This window comes from Thermobia domestica, chromosome 2 (genome assembly GCF_964235325.1).
Source record: "Thermobia domestica chromosome 2, izTheDome1.hap1.1, whole genome shotgun sequence".
NCBI lineage: Eukaryota > Metazoa > Arthropoda > Insecta > Zygentoma > Lepismatidae > Thermobia > Thermobia domestica.
Window position 1 is genome coordinate 123,080,777 of NC_137455.1, and position 23,299 is coordinate 123,104,075.

The 23,299-nt window shown below is 36.9% G+C and overlaps 1 protein-coding gene across 1 annotated transcript in view; it reads right to left on the reverse strand.

The window, feature by feature from the left end:
* Window positions 1-11,001: 11,001 nt before the first annotated feature.
* Window positions 11,002-23,299, reverse strand: part of kz (putative ATP-dependent RNA helicase kurz) — a 92,775-nt gene continuing 80,477 nt past the window's right edge. The window contains exons 17-18 of the mRNA XM_081745607.1: window positions 21,710-21,807; window positions 11,002-11,291 (exon numbers count right to left, since the gene is read on the reverse strand). Of these exons, the coding sequence (XP_081601733.1) occupies window positions 11,215-11,291; window positions 21,710-21,807 (175 nt within the window). The 3' untranslated portion in view covers window positions 11,002-11,214. The remainder of the gene's footprint in view (window positions 11,292-21,709; window positions 21,808-23,299) is intronic.

Genomic DNA, 23,299 nt, shown 5'->3' on the forward strand with positions numbered 1-23,299 from the left:
TTATTATTTCAACACTTCCAATGTACCCGTAAAAAATTTAATAAAGAAATAGTGGCCATGTTTTTTTAAATATTCAATTGAAACTGGACAGTCTACATGAAATTTGCAATCGGTGAAAACGTCATCTTCTATAGAGCGTCCCACCCTTAGATTGCAGTACAGGAGTAAATGGTAATGCTTTTCCTTATGCCCATTGTTGCCAAACTTAGCCTGAAGTTTAGAAATAGTTTATTTTACTAGGTATGAATAAATTATTGTAGAACATTGTATTCTCTATCAAATAATCTGTTTTTCTCACATCGAGAAGAATTTTCAAGTATTGAAAGAAATTGAAAGAGTGAAATCTTGCTAATGGCAAATTCTAACGTCGCGTTAAATATATCACGTCATAAGTTCGCAACTCGAAGAGATACAACGTTGAAACTTATACAGCTATTAACACCATATTTGGTGCCAATGTTGGAAAAGTTTGCATTCAAAAAAAGCTTTGAATTTTAAAATAAAATGTAAGAGAAAATGCATATACTATTGCAATGCAATATCTAAAAAGTTGACTAGTGAGAAACTTTATTTTTCAGGTTAGATGGGGGTGCAAAGCGAGAAAAATATTGAGAAAAGATTGAAATTATTTTTAAAACAATTCGCAGGCCAATATCTTTCTTCATTTAGATTTTATGACTTTTAGTGTTAAGCATCAACTTTCCAAAGCGCGCGCATTTGACCAGAAGAAAAGCAGTGATAAATCTTGGCGATGATATTTTCCTTATAATGTTTGTTTTAAAGTTACTGATGTAGAGTATTGTGCTATAACGATGAGTGTTTACTGTTGACGGTATGCGAGCACGAATCTACTGCTTAACGGAAGCATATTCGCAAAATCGAATCCTGGACCTCACCTACGATAAACATTGCGTCAACTCCACTCAATCTTACGTTCCACTACTTACTACAATTTTGACAATAAAAAGTTGGTTTCGTTTGCAATTCCACTTCTCTTATTTACTTTGAATACACAGATGAAAATGACAAAAGCGTTCATAACAAATAACATTATGAGCTCACAAAGCAGAATGAAAGGCCTCTTTATTCTCTCCCCCCATGCTTCTTTAGGAAGCAGGGTTTGATAATTCTGTTTGGTTTTGTTTCCTCGCCCAATGATTTGTATCTTGGCTGTCACTATACGTGATTTAAAGTTACAACTTGCGCGTTTGTTTAGAACGGATATAATGGGGTTTATTTTCATTTTTCTTCTGTTTCCAGACTGATATTGTGTGTCAGAAGTGAGTATAGAAACTAGGGAGGTTCAGTTCCTATTCATCATTGCATTTGTCGTCATCATCATCATCATATTTTATTGGCAGACCACTTGCTGCAACTCAGAAGCTTCTATGATCCACGGTCTTCGGTTAACTTCGTCTTCACGCATGATTTTTCTATTTTGATATCGTCCAGTAATTGTAGTCTTTTCGTCCCCTCCCTCTTTTTCCTGCCAGCATACCCTCTAGCACGTCCTTCATGATACAGTCTTAAACATCGGAAGTGGGAAGAAGCCGCCTTCACAATATACTTTATGATGTAACTTGTTTGACAAACTGAATTGGATTAGCGAATTTTTTGCGTACACAGACTAATGAGCGTTCTCGTACGTCACATTTTCTCATCACTATCACCCTACTCCAGTTTTCACTCTTATCCAACTTCAGTAGCAGTATCTTACCCATTGCTATTCATTAGTTTGCCGCACAATCGGTGCAGGAAATTTGTATTTAGAACTGTTTAGCCTGCCATTTATTTCAAACATATGTTTTCTATTCGTTTCATGTTCTCTCGATTTCGTATTGCTTCCATCAAAATTTTATTGCAACGATTTATAAACCATCATAAAAAAAAAAAAAAAAAAAAAACCTTCTAACACAATTGTTAGACTGTTATTTCGTACCCTCCAATTCGCCGTTCTAAATGAATTTGCGCGATTGGAATAGCTTTTGAAAATATATGAATTTAAGAAGGATTTATTTACAGACTCATCACTCTTTCTGTCTTTCTTGTTCTTTCTTCGAAAGAAAACATACGGCGGAAGAAATGTGGCAACAGCGCGCTCCATTTACTCTGTACTGCAATCTAAGAGTGGGACGCTCTATAGAGCCTGTAGTTTCCGAGATCTCATTGTCGAAAGGAATGATCACAAACATATAGTGTAAAAGAACTCGGAAGATGGTAGCACAATTCACGTGCATTGATTTTAGAGAAGGCTTATTAAAATACAAAGGCTTTGATTAATAATTTTAAAACAAACTTTGTGAAAATGATGTATTTAACTAATTTATTTAAAGTACACATACTCAAAATGTTATGTTTGTCTCTGTTAAACGTGAAATCTCACACAACCGTAAATGAAAGATTTCAAAGTTAAAGTTATAGGTTGGAGCTCCGTCGCTTTTAATTGCTATCGTAGCATATTAATAGATAGATAATTATATCCTAAAGGGCAGAAGAATCAAATTAATGATTTAGAATTATTGTTGGAATAAGAAAAGAGCGAATATTGCGGATGCGGCATTCATTACCGTGAACTAACTTCGGCCAGAGTACTGTTTCTTTTGATATGCTTCTACAAAGAAAATCACTTTCCAGGGAATGAGGAAATAGTTTATATAAATGCCTTTACTTTATACTAGCTAAACTTCCAATCTTTAGCATGGTAAGAGTAAATCTCGGGAAAATATATATTCTCCTTCCGGACCGTAGGATACGCATTTCAATGGAAATGTAATAGGACGTGGGATACTCTATTTCTCGCATAAATCTCGAACACCCCTATTCCTTTCAACGTAAAAACCCAGCTTGAGGTGGGTACAAAAGTGGTGTACACACAAATTTGTCAAGTAGGGTTTCAAACTCCCAAGTTCTTATATTAGGTGTTTGTATAAATCTGTGTAGTGAATATTCATTTCTCCATAATATTTGCGTAAGAGCATTTATAACCACCTTGCGTACTTCACTAGTACTAACTACAGTGTCTCAAAATTAATTTCAAGCTGATGCGATCACAATGTAGCCAATAATATACAAAATGTCCTTAAAACGGGAATTTTGAAAAATGCTCGGACACGATGTGGAAAAATGGTGGCATGTTAAGTAGTGACAAATTGAACTTGTAGTTCAGCCTGTCACCATTCGTAGCCTCTTTTATGTGTCGATATGGGATGAAAGCTACCAGTCACAGTTTCTCACGAGATTTCGAATCCCATCCAATTTGACATGCCTTTCAATTTGAAATTTTTGTTTTGATCTCTGCCCCAGGTGTCATTCATTTATCCTGGGCAATCCAAACAATGGGCCCTCACCGTGTATGTGCTCTCTTAGAAGTAGTCTCCAATTCTGAACTGTTTGAGAAAATTGCCTGGTTCAGACTTTTATGGACACTATGTATGCAACATATATCACTAACTGTTCACTAATTATGGCAGTTTTCCCCTCACAACACACACTCAAAATGACCACCTTGTGCAGTGCGCAGCTAATGAATGGACGCACGGCAATAATACAGGCATCCTCAATTCTCTGTTCCAAATGCTGTGAACTCTGAATCTTTACGGGGCCACTGTGGCTCAGTGGTAGAGCTTACCTCTGGTACATGGGGTTCCTGGTTCGATCCCCGCTCACGTAAGTTTCTGGTAGAAAACATCGTGCCCGGGGTACTCCCACCTCATTCCACCAATTCTTCCATCATTCACTTGCCTGAATTATCGTCTTCCGTATCTAAAGGGCATAAACGTGGGACGTTAAACTGAAATATTTTATTTCGGAATCTTTAGTGTACACCATGGCCTTGAGCTGGCCCTATATATAGAAGTTCAGAAGTGTGTAATTTGAGTATGCTTCCGTGCATTCAGAGACATTGCTAGCAGTGCATGCAGATTGGAAAAAAGCAAGTGGCACACGCTACTATTCCACAAGTAAATTGTTTCAAGCGTTGATTATGAGGAGAAAAAACGGGTCATAATTAATGAATGATTAGTGATAGGAAAGAACGATCAGCACATTGTACTCCTTCGAAGAAAAAAAATCCCATTAAAATTATATCACATGTCAACCTTCCTACAATTATTAAAAAAAAAAAATAATTTTAAGATGTCAGATGGTTACTTGCATTTTTAAGGTTTTCCTTCCAAAACATCAACAGCCATTCCTGTGTTAGGACTGTCACTTGACTGGCCCATCTGCTAATTCTAATTACAATTTTTTTCTGAAGGTTCAATGCATATTATTACATGAACCGATGCAAATCCTGTAGCGAAAGAAATTTCAATTACAGATTCAAGTGTGAACTTAAGCCAATATTCGCTTTACGTCACTGTAAGTCCCTTAATGCAAACGCAAGTCTGTAATCAACTAAAGCTTTACAGTGAGTGATTTAAACGTGTTCAGATACAACATGAATGTGGTCTTCTCGCTTTGCTACTTAGGGACGTGAAGCCTTATAGCATGGTTTTGCACCCACATCATACTATAAGTAAATGAATAATAAGTATACTTCTGTGTCCTACGATTATACCCCTAGACTAGGAGACGCAAGATTAATGAAAGTGAATGATGAAGTTGGCGGAATGAGAATGTTTACAGAAACTAGAGAATGTTGAGGAAATCTATTCCCAGAAGTTTTCTTCTTCTGATAGTGAACGCATCTCAATCTCAAACACAAATTACGCAATAAATACGAACGTATCTTTTGAAACATCCAAGAAGTTTCATGCATATTATCTGATTTCGGGGAACATGGAGGTGATTGAGTTAAATGTAATTGAAATACCATTATCAAAATGCAAGTTATCTGATTAAGTAGTATTTTGGATCACCTTTGGCTAATAGTACAGATATTAATTCTTGGTGGAACTGAGACATTTCCGAGTAAATCTTTTCTAAACGGATAGTGCAGCACTATTCATAGTGCTTCGTTCAGTGCATCAGCAATATTGGTGTTAGAGAATAACTTTAAAAAGATTTTTGGATTGTTTAAACTTGATCTCTGCCCACTTAGTTAGATTGAAAATCGTATTCCACAAAGTGTGTGCCCACTACCAAGCCAGAACTCCTGTTACTCATGCAAACACAATATCTTCATATATCTCTTTATTCTTAATCTTTTCCTATATCACCTATTATTCTATTATACATATAATCTTTTATGAACACACATACTTATCTTAAATCATAATCTGACACATTCTTTCTTCATATCTTTATAATCTTTCTGATCATCCTAATTATAATCCATATAACATCAAACTATCTCATATCTCAATCTATTTACACATGCTACTGCTCATTTTCCTTGGTAACGGCAAGTAACGTATTTATGAACACTTTGTGCCCAACTATCTTCCAACATTCTCCCCCCTTTACAAAATTCGGACTTTCTAACATAAACAAAACTTTGCAATACTTCACACCCAATCTAAGTATCTGATGAAGATGATTCTTTTCCATGCCATCTCCCAGATATTCTGCTTCTTTGCCTCTCGTACCATTTGGCCATCAAGAAATCTATTTGTTCCTGCATTCTCTGCTGCTTCTCCATCAGCCGTACGATAAGGTCATCATTCTCTTGCCATTGATCCAGGGTGTTCCTTGCCGCTTCACTCGAATCAGACTTCAACTTACTTCTATCATTATCCTTGCTTCGTTCTCGTGATCCCTTTCGATTAAATCTCCACTTGGCCCAAACTTGCTTTAATCGCTTGGAAGTGCTTCCAGTATTACTCTCCACAAAGCCCAATGACTGGTAATTACTCAGTTTTTCTTCCTGCTGAACCGACATAAAGGATTGCTGCATTTCCTCATTTGACTCTTTAGTCACTTCTCTCCCTTTTCCCTTGCGCTTATTATCATCTTGTTCATCTTGATCGAAAAATATTATATCTGCCATGCCATACTGTGACTCCTCCTCCGAGCGAGACGGTTCCGGTTCAGTTTCACCAAATATATGATCTAACTGCAGTTGGTTTTTCATTGTTAGGAGATCTTCCTGTTCCGATGTAGTGATGGTATTTTCCTGCGGTTGAAACGTATCATATTTACATGCCAACGCAAAATGATTTTTACGACCACATTTTAAGCATTGCTTGCCCCAAGCAGGACATGCTCCTTTTCTATGTTGCAACTTGCAATAATTACATCGAAAAGGTGACTTTGGTGACGATGCCGGTGATATGGAGCTAGAACTAGATAACTGTTTGTCATTCCGTTTAGAAAAGTGCTTCCTTGCACTACGCACCGTATTTAAAACACCCTCAGTACTAGATTTGTATAGTCGCAACTGATGTTCCGTGCTTTCCATTGTCAAGGCTATTTCTGTTGCTTTTTGGAAGGTCAATTCCTTCGTGTTTAATAGCTTGCGTCTAATTGCCTCATCTGCAACACCGAAAACAAACTGATCGCGAAGATTTTCATCTAAGCAACAAGTATAACCACAATAAGAAGACTGTCTTTTAAGATCCAAGACAAAGCTTGAGATTGATTGGTATTGTTTCTGCTTCATTGAGTGAAACTGATACCTCTCGGAAATAATATTGACATTGGATGCATAATATGATTTCATCGCAGATTTGATTTCCTCATATGATTTTTCAGCCGGTGAAGCTGGCCAACATATATTGCATATCTGTTCGTATGTCTCAGAACCAATTACTGTAAATAAAGTTGACACTTTTCTTTCTTCTGGGATTTGTACAGCAACACACAAATGCTCAAATCTTTCCAAGTATGATTGTAGCTTATCTGTTTCACTGTTGAAAGGTGGAAAACTAGGTAATGACGACATTTTATCACGTAGATTCTTTCAAAAACGACTGCGCCAATGTTAGAGAATAACTTTAAAAAGATTTTTGGATTGTTTAAACTTGATCTCTGCCCACTTAGTTAGATTGAAAATCGTATTCCACAAAGTGTGTGCCCACTACCAAGCCAGAACTCCTGTTACTCATGCAAACACAATATCTTCATATATCTCTTTATTCTTAATCTTTTCCTATATCACCTATTATTCTATTATACATATAATCTTTTATGAACACACATACTTATCTTAAATCATAATCTGACACATTCTTTCTTCATATCTTTATAATCTTTCTGATCATCCTAATTATAATCCATATAACATCAAACTATCTCATATCTCAATCTATTTACACATGCTACTGCTCATTTTCCTTGGTAACGGCAAGTAACGTATTTATGAACACTTTGTGCCCAACTATCTTCCAACAATTGGCAGAGGAATCCAAGCTAGATTCGCTGCTCTAAAGCTGACCACAAATGTTCAATATTGTTGCACATGAGGAATTAAGCGGGCAAGGGCTCCCCAACCACGCGTAGGGATGTGTTGAAGCACATCTGATTGTCAATTTGAAAGACTCTCATTATTAGACATCCAAAATATTCGCGTAATCATTACAATTTGCACTTTGCAAGCAATAATACGAGCAATACCATGCAATTTCACTCCACCAGCACACAGCCGCCGTCATTTTTAATAGTAGAAAGCAGGCAGTCCGGAGAATACGTTGGATTTAGGCGTTTGCCAATAAGTCCGGCCTGTTGTAAACAAGATGAAATACGACTCATCAGTCCATGTTTTTTTTATTCTGAACACATCTTTTCACGCTACCCTGATGATCAGAGGTTTCAAAACCGCAACCTGACCACAAATGTTAAGGTTATGCAGCTTTTGTGGGACTTGATTGCCGGAACAGATTGTTCCACATGTTAAATGCTGCAGTCAGCTTTACGAACCAGCTTTACGGTTCTTTGTGACAATCCTTTCCAATGTTCGGCGAGTCCTCTTTCTCAGGTTTGGTTTCCGTCCACTATTCGTCATTTCTTGTAATGTCAAGAATTCTCTATGCAACCACCCACCCTCTTGATCACTGTTGCTCTTGACACATCGAATACATTTGGTCCAATGAACTGCATAGGATTTGCCCTCTGAAGATCGGGTAGGCTTCCTAATTTGCATCACCGTCTGACCTATTGCACACACAAATTCACATTATACCGCTTATCACACAACATACTACTAAAACAAGACAGTCGCAGTACATGAATGTCCCCATTACTTGAATAACTATCTTATATGATATGGTTTTTAGCATCTGCCCTCACGTAGATTAACATAAGGCAAAATGGAGTCAGTTTGAGTCCACTGATGTTAACAAAAATCGAACGCCGAGACAAAAAGGTGCTCAAATAGAAGTACAAGCTTTCCGGAGGAAAGTATCTTTCTACAATTTTTTAAGATTGATTTCTGAATTGATTTTGTTCTAGAAGGTGTGATAAATATTACCGAACAGCTGAGCTGATAAATGAAATCTTTGTTTTGCGTCGGACGATTACGCACACGAATTCGGTGAAAATGAATGATTATGAAAGGAAAAGACGAAATGAAAATGTGGGAAGACTATAATCCAGAGAACATCCACGAACACAATATTGTCCACCACAAACTCTTGCAGTCTGGGATCGAACAAGGGACCCTTACACCAGAGGTGAGCGCTCTACCACTGAGACCACTCTTTAACTGTTATTAATATCTTCACACACAAGCCAACTTTCGACTCGACTGCTACAATATTTCCATCTATACATGTATACGTACTATTTACTGTTTCTATTTGATTATTTTTATTGCCAATTCGTAAATGTGGGTAATAATGAAATCCGTGTTAGGGAAAGACCAGTGTTCAAGGCCGTGTTATGCAAGGTATTTCTGTAATAATATTAGATACTACCAAAACGTGGCCAACATCACATGTCCATGTCATGGAAGAAAAGGAGGAAATGGCAGAAAAGTATAGAGGATTTTGAAGGGATTAAGGGTGCAAGTATTATGTGTTATCTTTGCTACACATCATCTCATTTAAGAGATTCCTCGTACGGATGAAGAGAGAGAAATTTGTATAATGAGCGATCAAATGAAACTCATTTGGCATTCATGATAGGAACAGTTGCTGACATAGGATTGTATTGATGTAGGGGTATGTATATTTATTCATTAGTGTAGTTATCATTGTGAAACGTTTTTTATATTACTGTTTGAAATGGGAGCTGGCCATCTACATGGTAGCGTAAAAGAGTAACTTCATTCATTTATGCTGTGGGTCCAGGTAAATGGCAAACTTGCATTTCCATTTAACATTGAGCGTATAAAGAGTGTACCACCCAGACGGCTCGTTTGATTTTAAAAAACATCCTTCATTTTAGATTGAAAACATCATATTTGGAGACGGTTTTCCCTGTTATATTTTGTTGTAAGAGAGAGAGAGAGAGAGAAAGAAAGAAATAGGGTTTGAACCACAGCATTCAATATCCCAAATCTGTCCAAGTCGGATCAAGGAGCAGTCATCCAGGTCAATCAGCTGAGCTGTTCCGTCGGATAAAGGACGTCCATGGAGAGGGTGTGTATCGAAGATGGACATGTTCCAGGGATGGGCACGAACGTTCTGCACAGATCGAACAACAATAAGCGATCTCCGTCCCAGCCAGGTGCACGTTGGTGTCACAGGTCACAACCATACTGTGGTGAATGAGTATTCGCAACAATAGAGTATTCGAGCTATAGCCACGAAACTGAGTGTGTGCTATGGAACAGTACAATATATAAGGACTTGGAATACCATACACTGTGTGCATAGTGGATGTCACAGATGCTTACGAAGACACAAAAGTAGACACAAGAGACGCGTCTATCCAATATTTGATGTGTTACCACATAGAGGGGGTGACTTCCTTTTGTAGACCGTGGCAACTAATAAATCATGGTACCACCAATCTGAACTGAGTTCCAAATCCGTCAGTGTTCAATGGAAACACCCGTCGTCAGCATGTCCGAAGAAGCTCTAGTTCCAGGTATCAGCTGGCAAAGTCATAGTGTCCACGTTTTTTCACTGAAGAGGACCATTATTGCTCTATTTCAAGCCCCAGCAAAGTCCATCAATGACACACACTAGTGTGCTATGTTTATCATCTTCTGGAGGTCATAAAACGCAAATGTATTACACGATAGCGTCTGTTCTTATGTTGCCGGGCAGGTGCGGAACTTGTTCCTATGGTCCAAATAGGAGATGCTACGTCACGTACCGTACAGATCAGCCCTGCCATCCTGTCATTTTCACGTTTTCGGTCCACTGAAAAAGGTACTAAAGGGTCGTAAAATCCACAGCGATGCTGCAGTTAACGATACAGTCAATGAGAATTTCGCCCAACAACCGACTGATTTTATCTGGACAGAATTCGTCGGCTAGTGGTACAGTAGGACAAGTGGCTGAATGTCTACGTGGACTACTTCTAAACTGTAAATACCATGATACAGTTACTATGTATGTATGTTTCTCCTGTTTTGTAACAATACATCTGCTGATAGTGGATATATATAGTCTCCGAGCGGGTTTCGTTTGATACCCTCCTATAATACGTATAGTCATCCACTAATACATACAAACTCTGATCTCAATTACTTTGACATGCGCAATTTCTTCGAAATGCTAATTTCTTACATAACACCTTCATCTTTTAAACCTTTCATTTATTAAGGCATTTAGAAGTAAGGTATTAAAGTATTTCTAAGTCTTACCAAATCCTCAATCCATTTCTAGCTTAAAAGCTCAAACAGGATAACGGATGTAACCACCGTCAACAACTGATTACAAAAGCATAGGTAATACTAGTTTTGATCTTATTTCTTCTCATAGAAGTGCACTTTTTCCAATGTATATTACTACTAAAACCGACAGACACTACACCTAGAATATCACAAAAATATATTCTACATAATAACAGTCAATTCTGCATCATACCTGATTTAGTGATAAATATTACATTAAAATCAATTTTGGACAGATGGATCACTATCCCCCTGGTAACTCGGTTAACACTCGCGTGTAAAGTATAATAAAATTACAAAAATGTTTTATGGTAATCCACAAGAAAATTCAAGTAGTTAGTGAACAAACCACTCTATTGTGTTCTATGAAAGAGTTTATTCAAACTTTAATTAAAAACATAAAATCAAGCAATAATTTACAAATTAAAGACAATTTTCTGTACATAACAACAGAATACTTGCACGTAATTGGGAATTCTGTCCCTGAGTTACACACGATATCTGTAATATTTACATTTAGCATAAATACAGGCCACTACTACAAGTAGACGTTATAATGGAGGCCAAATAAGAGCCACTTCGTTATGTGCAGATTCAGGCAACCATTTCTGATACGCTGACAGCAAATCTACAAAAGACAACAGGCAGGAGATTGAATATGTAAACAAGCAAAAATTATTCAGAAAATTTCGAGAAAAAGAAATAACGCAACATATTTAGATACAAAAAGGAAAACTTCAGAGAAATTATTTTCATTCTTTTTAACTAACTAACTAATAAATGCTTTAATAGTGTAGTCTATAATCTGTTTATGAAAGAATCATCGGCTTCAGCAAGTCATACCACACTTTCGTTCTTCTATTAGCACCGTTCAGTTATATGTCACTTCTCCATATTAATTATCAAGGAAACTCAACAATGTACGAAATATAATTATCAAATAATAAAGTTAAGACCTTCGGGACCCCAGGAACTACCTGATTCGATAGCTACAGTGACAAAATGATATTTGTCAAGTAAATTGCTGTACTTCTTGCGTTTTTCTGTTTCACGGCAAGTAGCCACGTTGCCAGCTTGTGCTGAAGAAGAAAGTAGATTTGATGGGGCGAAGATATCGGAACAAGTAAAATCCCATAGAAGTGCTTTTCCTTTCTTCCACGGTATTAGGGTCATACCATCTGGCCTCTTACCGTCTGCACGACTGCATCCCAACGGTTCGCGTATAGAAGGAATGCCTGCTGAAATTAGTGCCCTCATGATAACGTCGACGCTGGAATGTCTGCCCGCACTATTGGCACAGGAGAGTCCGTGAAGGCCCTTCTTGTTTACGACACTTCTACAGGCAGGACATCTGTGTTGCTCGCAAACATCTGCTCCCAAACGCAGTGCACTGGCAATTCAAAAACTCATTTGGAAGATGAAATCATAAAGAAGGTGATGGGATAGCATGGAGCCAAGCGCCTGCTTCAGGAGATGATGTAGGTAGGAGTCTGGCCTTGTCTTCTGGGTTATTGGATGACTGAAGTAGAGAAGAAAAGTGATGATTTATAAGGGGATCGTCCCAAGAGGATTGTAATCCTCTCTTATCAAGATCAGGGGGATCTGATCCTACGATAAATGACCACTTAGAAATGATGTCGTTGACATCCGAATCCATTACAAGGCTAAGATCTTGTTGGAGAATGGTCTCGATCAATGGCTTAGCGGCATAGAATGAAGACAGAAAGGATGAAATAGCCAGGTCTATGGCGCGGCGAATGCCGAGACCTCCGTGGTTAACAGGGAGGGACGCCTGCAACCAAGAGCTATTGTTGAATGAGCAATTCAGGATAGATTCTAGACCGGTTTTTAAGGTATTGTCATAGCATTCCAGAAGATCAGCATCCCGCCAAGATGGAGCACAGCAAAGAAAGTATACCAGCCTTGGCATGGACAATGAGGCGCGTAGTAGATAAAAGGCAGAGTGTGCTGAAATCAAGGAAAGACGTGTAAAGAAGAATTCTAATTTAGAAATTTTGTCTTTTAATATTGTTCGTCTTGCCTCATTAGATAATGCTGCTCCTAGTAAGCTGATGTTATCTGCCGAAATTCTTTGAATCCCAAGCGCGGCTTCGTCAAACAGCTTGAAGAGGTTATTAGCCTGCACATTGGAGACTCCAAGAAAGCTGACCTCACATTCGGAGAAATTCATTTGCAATCCGATCTCCTTAGCCTGTCTACGGATCATTTCTAATGTCTCTAGTACTGTATCCTTGTCTCCAGCTACAGTCCCGTCATCCAAATACCATATGTTCAGTTCCGTATTGATACTGTTAACGATGGATTGTAAAGTTCGTGCGAACAAACCAGGGCCAAGATGGTCGCCTTGTTGTACGTCACACTGAGAGAGGATTATTTCGTCTCCTAAGCATAAGCTGCTCGGTTGCGAGTGACTGATGGACGTATCGATAAATTGACGGAAAACTGTTTTTTACCTGTATGAGCATAGAATCACGATTCAACTCGTTAAATGCGTTTCTAAAGTCTATCTTCAGAAACACTTTCTCCTGATGGTGTGGAAAAGAAGTACATAGGAGCAGCGTGGACTGCTGCTTCTGATCCATGTGGGACACAAACTCCCAGTTGGTGTGGGGATAGAAAATGTGTTAAGAGGTTCTCTAATTCTATGGCAAATGATTTTGGCTGACAATCTCCTCCACACATTACCTACTGCGATGGGACGAATGCCGCCACTTTTCTTCCTCAAAACTATTAGTGATGCTCCAAAGAAAATAGGTCTAATTTCCGTGGGCACATCACCCGAAATAATCAGGTGTGGAAAATCACAGATGGCGTTAGTCAGGTGGTCTTTAGCTTTGCAGTCTTGGGGTAGTAGGAGGTCTAATATTGAAGGACGGAGATTGTCTATACCTCCTGATGACCTGGAGGGAAAGGATTTAACTGTCTTCGTAAACTCGTCAGCTGATACTCTAGGCGCTACAAAACTGGGCTCAATGAGATCAGGAGGTTCAAAAGGGTGGCTGTGAGCCGGATGTTTCTCTTCTAATGCTTCTAATACAGTTCCATTCGGAGAAGCTATAGTATCATTTGAGATGAGAAACCGTACTGCGCTGCGGACATCACCGTCTACTAATTTGTTCTCGACACTCTTGATATTAAAAGTGGAATTTGCTGGTCGTCGAGCTTTGAAGGATTTTTTTTACTGTAGTTAAGAAGGGCTTCGCAGCGAGAATCAGACCAACATTGCACTCTTTTTTTAACACATGATGTTAAATTATTCACTTTGTCAGTTTTTGATGGAACGCACAGTATTACGTAAGAAAAAAAAAGATATCCATCCAAGCTTCTGAGTCGTTTGTATGTACTATCTGTTGCAATACCTCGCACAGAGAGTATGCCACTGTAGCTCCAGCCCCTCGAGGTACCCTGCGTTTCAATAAAATTATAAATTGGAGATTCGAAATCAACTTACGGAAGTATTAAACAATACTAACTAGATGATACAGGGATATTAAATTTACAGTTACTTATATATTTGTCAAATCATTGTCTGTAATATCAATACATCGTGCAGCTATATCCGACAGTCGCAAAGTACAAAACAAGTGAATTTTGTTTTACAGTATAACACTACGGGAGACTTCCAAACTATGCAAACGCATCTCCGAACTTTGAATCCAAATCAAAAAGCTATTAAACCCACTCACTATCCATTATACTGTTTTTATTCTACGGCAATAAATGATGAAACTGAAAATCGTTAATTCGAACCACTTCTGGTATGAATAGAGGGTTAAAGAGAAGATAGAACCTATGCTTGAAACACTGAATCGATTGCAAAAACAGTTTTTAGATATCTCTTCCAATTTTTGATTTATGAAAGTCAGATTTAAAACCGGAAGTATTAGTAAATTTAAATTACTTCCGGGTCTGTAAAGTGGTGCAGATTGCGACGAAATATGTTTTTGACACACTGTATCGATTGCAGAAATATGTTTATCGCTATCTATTACCGTTTCTATTCTATGGTGGTAAATACTGAAACGATGTAGTTTCAATTTGAATTGAGATAGATAGATCCTATTCTTGGGCGTTAAATCGACTGAAAAAAAAACTTCATCTCGATATTTCTTACAGTTTTTCGCTACGGAAAACAATATTGAAACCGGAAGTAATAGTACATTTCAACCATTTCCGATTTCGATAGTATGTTGCGGGTTGTAATAATATGTTCTCTTGAGACCTTGAATCGATTGTAGGAAACCGCTTGTTGCTATCTACTACCATTGTTGTTCTATGGTGATAAAAGTTGAAACTGACAATGGTTAATCCCACTTCCGGTCTGAACAGAGGGTTAACGGAGGAGACGGAACTTATTTTTAAGACACCATCGATTAAAAAAAATCTACGTCTCTCTTACTGTTTTTGTCAGAATTGAAACTGGTAATAGTAGTAAATTTCAACCACTTCCGGTTGCGGTACAGTGCTTATTGTACGTTCTCTTGAGACCCTGAATCGATTGCAGTAAACAGCTTGACGCTATACATTATTAATTTTTTCTATGAGGATAGATGGTTAAATTGAACCACTTCCAGTCTGTATAGAAAATTAATGAAGAAGATAGACCTTATTTTTAGAACGCTGATCGATTGCAAATAACTGCATCTCGTTATCTCTTACCGTTTTTGTTATGGCGATAAATAATGAAAGTGGAAATAGTTAATTTGAAGCACTTCCGGTTTGAATAGAGAGAACCTATTCCTGGAAGCTGAATTGATTGCAAAAAATCGTATTTCAATAGCTCTTTAGCGTTTTTGCTCTTTGGAAATCAGTATTTAAAAGGGAAGTAGTAATTAATTGCAACAACTTCCCGCTTTGTTACAATATTGATGGTTGTGATGGTATGTTCTCCTGAAGCCCTGAATCAACTGCAGAAAACAGCTTTTCATTAAATATTGCCATTTTGTTCTTATGATGATGAATGTTGAAACTGGAAATGGTTAATTTGAACCACTTCGGGTTTAAATAGAGGAATAACGGAGATGAAATCTATTCTTGGCACGCTGAGTCGATTGAAAAAAAAAAGTTTTTACTCTAATACTTGACGACAGACGGACATAGTCGTTCTATAACACTTTCGACACTTATGCATAGCATAGCTTGGCAGTCTTAAAAGGAAAGTAGAATACTATCGACAAGGATAAAAATAAGAACGAACAAACTTACCGCCGCAGCCAATTATTTAAAAAAATTAATTGGAATATGTTAATGTCAACTGTATAATTATTTTGCTTTTTGTAATGTATTCTGAAGTGGCAACATTGCAGAACATTGAACATAGCGAACAATGATTACGTACAAAGGCTGATCCGTTTTCATCTGAACAACTAGCAGACAGCGAAACCTGTCAAACTGGGTTTTTCAAAGAGCAACAAAATTGTACGCACACGTGCATCGATCTTTCAGCTGTTGTGTAACAGAGTGAAGATCTTGTAGTGAGCAAAATGCCGTCAAAAAATCTCTTTTTGAAAGGGTATGTCATTTTTAAAATGCAAACGTTAGCATTTCTTGCACAGTAGAACAGTGTCGTAACAATGGCTATGTTAGTGTTGTAATTAAACGTTCTGCTCAGCGGTCTCTTCCGCAACTGACACCACCAACAAAATCTCAAGAACATGTCTTATCTCCATTTTACACAGTTGAAATACCAATATCGTATGATGACGACATTCATCGTGTTGAACTGCATCAGGACAAGGCTTAAAGTCACACGGCCACAACATCGCTGACCTACCGATGCATGGCAGCTACAACTGTTATCAATGCTATTCCGATCGAGGATATTCCCGAAGAGTTCAAACGCTAATCCTATGGATTACTGTACTTATTGACTTTTAAACGGCGCCTTTCATCACATCAGCTTCATGCGGTAAATGACCTCTAGAAAGCCTGCAACGAGTGGGCAATATAACCTTGATACAGCTGTAACGATATCCTATGGTGCAGTGGAAGCTGCGCTGTCATGCATTGATCCATACCGATAGCTATCACATTGAGCTTGATCGATGATGGCGAGATGGAATCTATTGGATAAGCAGTAACTTTTAATTTGTTCGGATGGAAAAGGATCAGCCTCTGTAGATGGACGTTATTTATAAAACCAAAAGAACCTACAGTTACTACTAATAACTGTCACCTAATACCAGTCTTGGGAAGTAACGTAACGCAAGTAACGCGTTACTTTTTAAGTAACGTTTCCTAGTAACGCGTTACAAATTTTTAAGTAACGTACCTAGTTTGCGTTAGTTTTCTCGTGTTACATTTCGGATGAGTGACTACAATATATGTATATTTTTTTCGGAAACAAATGTTTCTTTCCTGTAAGTGAATTTCTCAGAATGGAACAATGGAGCATGAACGGTATCAGTGACCGACGATTCCTGCACAGTTCGCCTTTTCCCGTTTCGCCTTATGACCTCTAGCAATGAAATTTGCATGTGAAACCTGTTATCACTTTTCATCTTAATGTAAGGCGGAACGGGAAATCTCGATGTGCATTTTCCCATTTCACCTTACGAACTTTATGGTGGTAGGCTTGCAAATACATTCATAGATACAATTTGATTTGTTTATTTATATAACAAAATATAGTGCCACTTGCTGCTTTTGGAAGATGAGGACAGCCTCAGGGAAATCACGTGTACTGGTTGCAAGCACCTGGAAGATTTTGTCTTAGATTTTGACAGCTCCAAATCAATACATTCAGTGAGTGAACTACGAGTGCAATGGTGCTGGTAATCTATTTTACTTTGATTGGTGTTGTTTTTATAAAGATGGAGAACGAAAATATTTTATCGTTCGAGCATTTGAAATAATACTTTTTCTTAAAAGCTTTAAAATGATGCTGAACAGAATTTAAAAGTAAAGTGGTGCCCCGGCGGGAAATATTTATCAACAACTAGGGTGTCATAATTAACGATATACAGTAAGGGGTCAATATGAATAAACTGTGTTGTGATGAGCAGACCTACTTTATTGATGTAATGTTGATGGTATGTAATATTAGAGTTCTTTTAGATCAGTTTGTGTATCCTAAAGTCCCGTTGATTATAGAGTTTGAAACAACTAGCTTTAAAAAACATGTATCGATTTTAGACTTATTGGCAAGTTTTGATTCACCCCCAGTTCATGTGTTCTCATTTTGTCAGTTGTAGTGTAATGTTTCTCTGTATTCTGTATTTTTAATTTTACATAGCAACATTGTTATTATTATATAATTAGTTTAGCAGAATAATAATAAGCAACCATTTTTTTCCAACGCATAGGGATGGGCACGAGTCAGCTAAAACTCGACTCGAATCCAAGTCGAGTTTCGAGTCTAGTCAAAAGTAATATTCTCGAGTCGAGTTCCGAGCCGATTCACTGTTTTTGGCGTCGAGTTTCGAGTCGAGTCGAGTTTGATAAATGGCTCGCTCGTTTTAACTCGCTTTGAAATTATGGCCTGCTTACACTGGAAAGCGAAAGCCATAAGAAATGTAAGCTAAGCAGTAATATGGAATACTTTTAGTGTTGCTCACGAGAGGGGACACTGCTTCCATCTCGTCTCGTCTCGATAGCGAGACTACAAGAGATTTTTTATAACAAGCTTAGCTCGGCTCGGCTTAACTGAGCTGGCTCGCTTGGGGTGAACCAACACCTCGAGCTGACTTGGTTGGGATGAGCCATCTACTTGGTTCGAATCAACTGAGCGAAGGGCTTTAGCCGACTCGGTTGAGTAAGCTGTTGGCTCGGCTCACTTCTCGGTTTGGGTCGATAGTGAATGAGCTATGAGCCGATTTGCTCGAGTCGTTGACAATTCTAAACCTGGCTTGGCTCATTTCTCGGTTTGGGTCGATAGTGAATGAGCTGTGAGCCGATCTGCTCGAGTCGTTGATAATTCTAAACCCGGGCCGAGAAGTTTTGAAGATATTTGGCGAGTGCCCTATAACTTTTAACAATGTTTGGCTCGAGCCCAAATACTCAACCTACACCCTCAACCCAAATTCAGAAGCTCGTAGACAATGTCTTTGACTCCTAGACTTTACGACTACCGAGGTTGACAATCAACTACTTTTTTAGTATTCAGATATAAACCGCCTATCTTTCATGTTTATACACAGTGTTGTTATAATAATAATAATAATAATAATAATAATAATAATAATATAAACATAATAATAAGTTGTAGTAGTACCATTGATAATAATTATATTGTCTATGTAAGATACTTGAAGAGAGTACTCGAAAATATACACCAGATTTGGCTCGACTCGACTCGAAACTCGACCCGAATTCGAGTCGGGTTGGAGGAAATTTTTCAAGCCGAGTTCTAGGGTCGAGCTCGAAGATGTCTGTTTCTAGTTGAATCGAGTTTCAAAGAAAATTTGCTCGAACTCACTCGTGTCCATCCCTACGAGTAACGCAATATGGCATTTTTAGTCAATGTTACATTACATTAAAATGTTCATATAGCTGTCAAGTAAAAATAGCGGTAGTAATAGTAGTACGGAAAACTGAAGTAATAAGATTTTTTTCACATATTCAAAGTTCCGGACCTAAAAGTAACGCGTTAATAACGCGTTACATTTTAAGAGAAAGTAAAGTAACTTGTAACGCGTTACATTTTTACAAGTAACTTACCCAACACTGCCTAATACTAATAACGCAGCAACTTTACAGAAAAATAATACAGTTTATATTTTAAATTCTATTTTTGTATATACGTATGTAGCCTTGAGAATGTCCGCTTACAGCCAAGAAATGTTTGTAATATTATACTATATATTACAGAATATATTACATGTTAAACAATGAATATTTAACATTATATTGTTAAGCATTATTTAAGACATAGCATCTTTAACAGAAAAGTGACACAAAGCAAAAATGGCCCTTATTGGCATAGATGTTGAAAATGGACTTGGAGAGTTTTGTATAACATTTTCGCAGGTAAAGATACATATTTTTCTCACCATGGAGCAATTATGTCATGCATCTGCCTATGGTAGCCTGCAGATGAACGGCGCCAATCTTCAACTAAATCTCCTGAAAAGTTGATGTTTTTGAATTATGTCACTTTTCTACCAAAGACGCGACGCAAAAACTTGCAACAGTGCGAAACTTCTGTTTATAGGAATTGCTTATATTACAGAACTAGCACTAAATCTGCTAACAATTTTGCGTATGTTACATGTTTAGGATAACTTCGACGTTAGACGATGAGACGTTATAGCAATTATGTATTTAGCAACTTCGTTTTCCCTGCAAAGAGACTGTTCGTTCCCTGGTAAGAGTACATGTGGTTTGGATTCTGCATTAAGGTTCTTAGCGAAGTTCATCCACTTTTTTTTTATAATTTTATTGAAAGGGCAATAAAGAATATTAAAAAAGTAAAAAGCGCGCCAAGTAGAGTCTACAACATCTTAAATCAACTAATAACTGCTTCCAAACCTTTCTTCATAGACCAGAAATTTGAGTGCACAGTTTATGACATCACACTGTTGGACACCAACATTTTTACTTTACAAGAAAGGACTTGAAAACTATTACTAGTGCATAAAATAGTATTTTGAAGACACTATCGGCTTACTTTCTACATTTTTTGTATTTATCATTGTCTCTAAGTTATTCACTTAAATAAATAAATAAAAAAAAAAAGTGGAGCATAGCAGAGCCTTAAGGATCCTTATTATGTTTTTTCGTACTATTCTGAATATTAGTTGGGTTAATAACCGAAAGCAATAAATAACAAAAACAGAAATAAGCTACATAATATAACAACAAAACAGTATTAAATCTGTTTCCAGATCTTTTTTTCTATAGCTCAAAAATGTGCAGGCACAATTTATAACATCATATTTTAGGGCACTCATATTTCAGTAACACATGAAAAGCTCTGAAAACAACTACTAATTTGTGTAATAATATTTTATTTGTTAAGTGTTGACCCGTCAACTTTTCTAAAACTGTTAAATTGTTTGTTGTTATTGACTTTCAAAAGTTAAACAATTAGTAAGTAGTAGTGAAGAGCTAAGAGATGACAGTTTGTCTCATACTTTCTCGACGCTGAAAAATGGCGCTAAACCAGACTAAACGAAGCAATCAATGCACTATTTTCTTTGACAATTAATTATGATTTCTGAACTACTAAAACTACTTGTGCTCGCTTAACTTGGATAAGTTATTTTTCATAAATTATACTGAACATCTAAAATAGTTGTATCACTCAGAACATTCTTTGAAGTTTTAAATTTAGACATTAAGGGACTATCAATCTGAATTAAACAAGATTCTGCGCATTGGCCATACGCGGGGTTTAAAGTTAACATTTATTTTTACTATAATGTTTCCATTTTAAATATTACAGTGTCCTACACATTTAATTACTAAAGTAAGTAACATAGTTAAGTAATGTTATTTAGTAATTTCAGTTTTCTGAAGAAATGACGCTGATGAAGTGCGATCTCATGAGTATTAAATTGAATATTTATAGCTATCCGTTCACATTATCAATGCATTCATCAACTATTATTCACTACATTACAAGTATTTCAAGATTAACAATGAAAACAAAAATCTAATTTCAACATATATTCCCACACTGAGATATTCATCGAGATAAAGTGTAAACTGCGTATGTTATCGCGATGATAGTCTTCAGTACATGATATGGTATTAATTATATGAATCGTGATAGGTAGTACGGGCAAACTCAACGGTCAGTTTTTTATTTACCCGAAGTAGTGGTAATAATAATAATAATAATAATAATAATAATAATAAATAATTGATAGAGAAATGTTTTGTTGAGTAAGCCTTCGTTGAATTTATCCTCGCTACCCGGAACGCCTCATATCCTTCTATCAGTAGAAAAAGTTTTTATATCTTGCTAGTACTCGATCCAAATTAATAACTTAAATCAATAAATAGATCTATATAACATTCGGATACTACACATAATTATATATTACAAAATAAATAGTAATAGAAAAAATGAATCCTACTTACATGAGGGATCTTTCTGCCACGCTACCTCAAGTTTCTCTTTGGTATCCACATGACGTGCCATCAACGTCTTCAGTAGAATATCCGTACGCGGTTGTAACCTTCAGAACAAAAAAAATCCTGTTACCTTATATAAAGAATGCGTTATATGGAGCACCCACAGCTAAAGTGGGCTAGGTCCAAAATTATTATAATCAACATTTTGACAAGGCCTTCCTACGAACATGAACAAGAATGTTCTATTAGCTTAATTACTGCTAAATCAGTGATGTCCAATTGTAATGAACCCGAGAGCTCTGCTCACTACTACAGTCGAGGGTCGCAGCTTAAAAAAATTAAGAACGGCAGAATTTGAGGAATGAGATAACATGGGGCGCCTACAGACGGGTTCTAGCGCTCAGGTTACGCCTATGAGACTTTTTGCAGTGACACAATCTTTCATTGAAAATGACACAATCGAATATTAATTATATCATATTAATGCATTTAAGAACGACAAAAAAAATTCCTAAGTTGAATAAAAATTCGTCTAGAAAGCAAGTTACTGTATCTTGGTTTTGTCACAATCAACTTCGGTCCCCTTTACTACATTTTTTGGAGGGGGAGAATGGTGAATTTGGAGGAACTGCACCAAAGCATTGGGTAGATGGGTACTACTGGAAATACTTATTTAATGCGAGTAATGAGGGCAATAACAGCAGTGACAAGGGCTAGGATATTTACATTCATTTCTGTTGTTGCAAGCTACAGGTGATATAAAAGAGAAAATTCTCCACATTATTTCTAAAGCGATTCTTAACAATCTTCATAGTGAGAAATGCACTTTTACGCTACAAGTACTATCAAATATTGACATTTTCCTTACCAAATCACGAAAGTTATTAAAAAGTTCGTTAGAGAATAACCTGCAGCTTTTTGTTATTGTCTGAATGGTCATCCTGAAGGATACATAGTTCGATCTATAAGTTGCTGTGCTGTTCTTGAACTATTATTTATTAAACAGTGCAATATGTTTATTTACTTCGTCAAAATCTGAGAATCTTGAATTATAGTGCAATAAATGAAGCTCAAATTTTAATGAAGAAAGGAACAAATTAGTAACAAGCTGAAAATTGGTACAGATGTTGGGAATGATGTTCTAAACAACATACTAAAAGTCCCTGAAATCCCAGGTGACCTTCGCCGCCATATTGGAAAAGTGTCAAATGAACAATACCCAGATAAAAATAACAATATCTTCGTTATGGTTGAACATAAAGAGATAAACTTAGTGTCGTTTTATAGAACATAGATAACACAATATTTTTTAAAGAGAAAAAGTTTTTCATAAAACGCATACTTTTAGAAATATTTAGCTCTAACTTCTAAAATTCTGAAAACTACCGTCAAACTGATATAAAATTTTATTGAACTTAGAATATAATTATCAACTTAAAATTTGACATAGATGATAAAGATTATTTAAATGACATACTAAAATCCCACAACTTCTTCGTTCGCCATATTGGAAAATGTACAAATGTCCGAAGTAATTGAAAGATAATATTTTGTTAAGTGAAATACAAAATATGGACCGGGCTAAATATTTGAGTA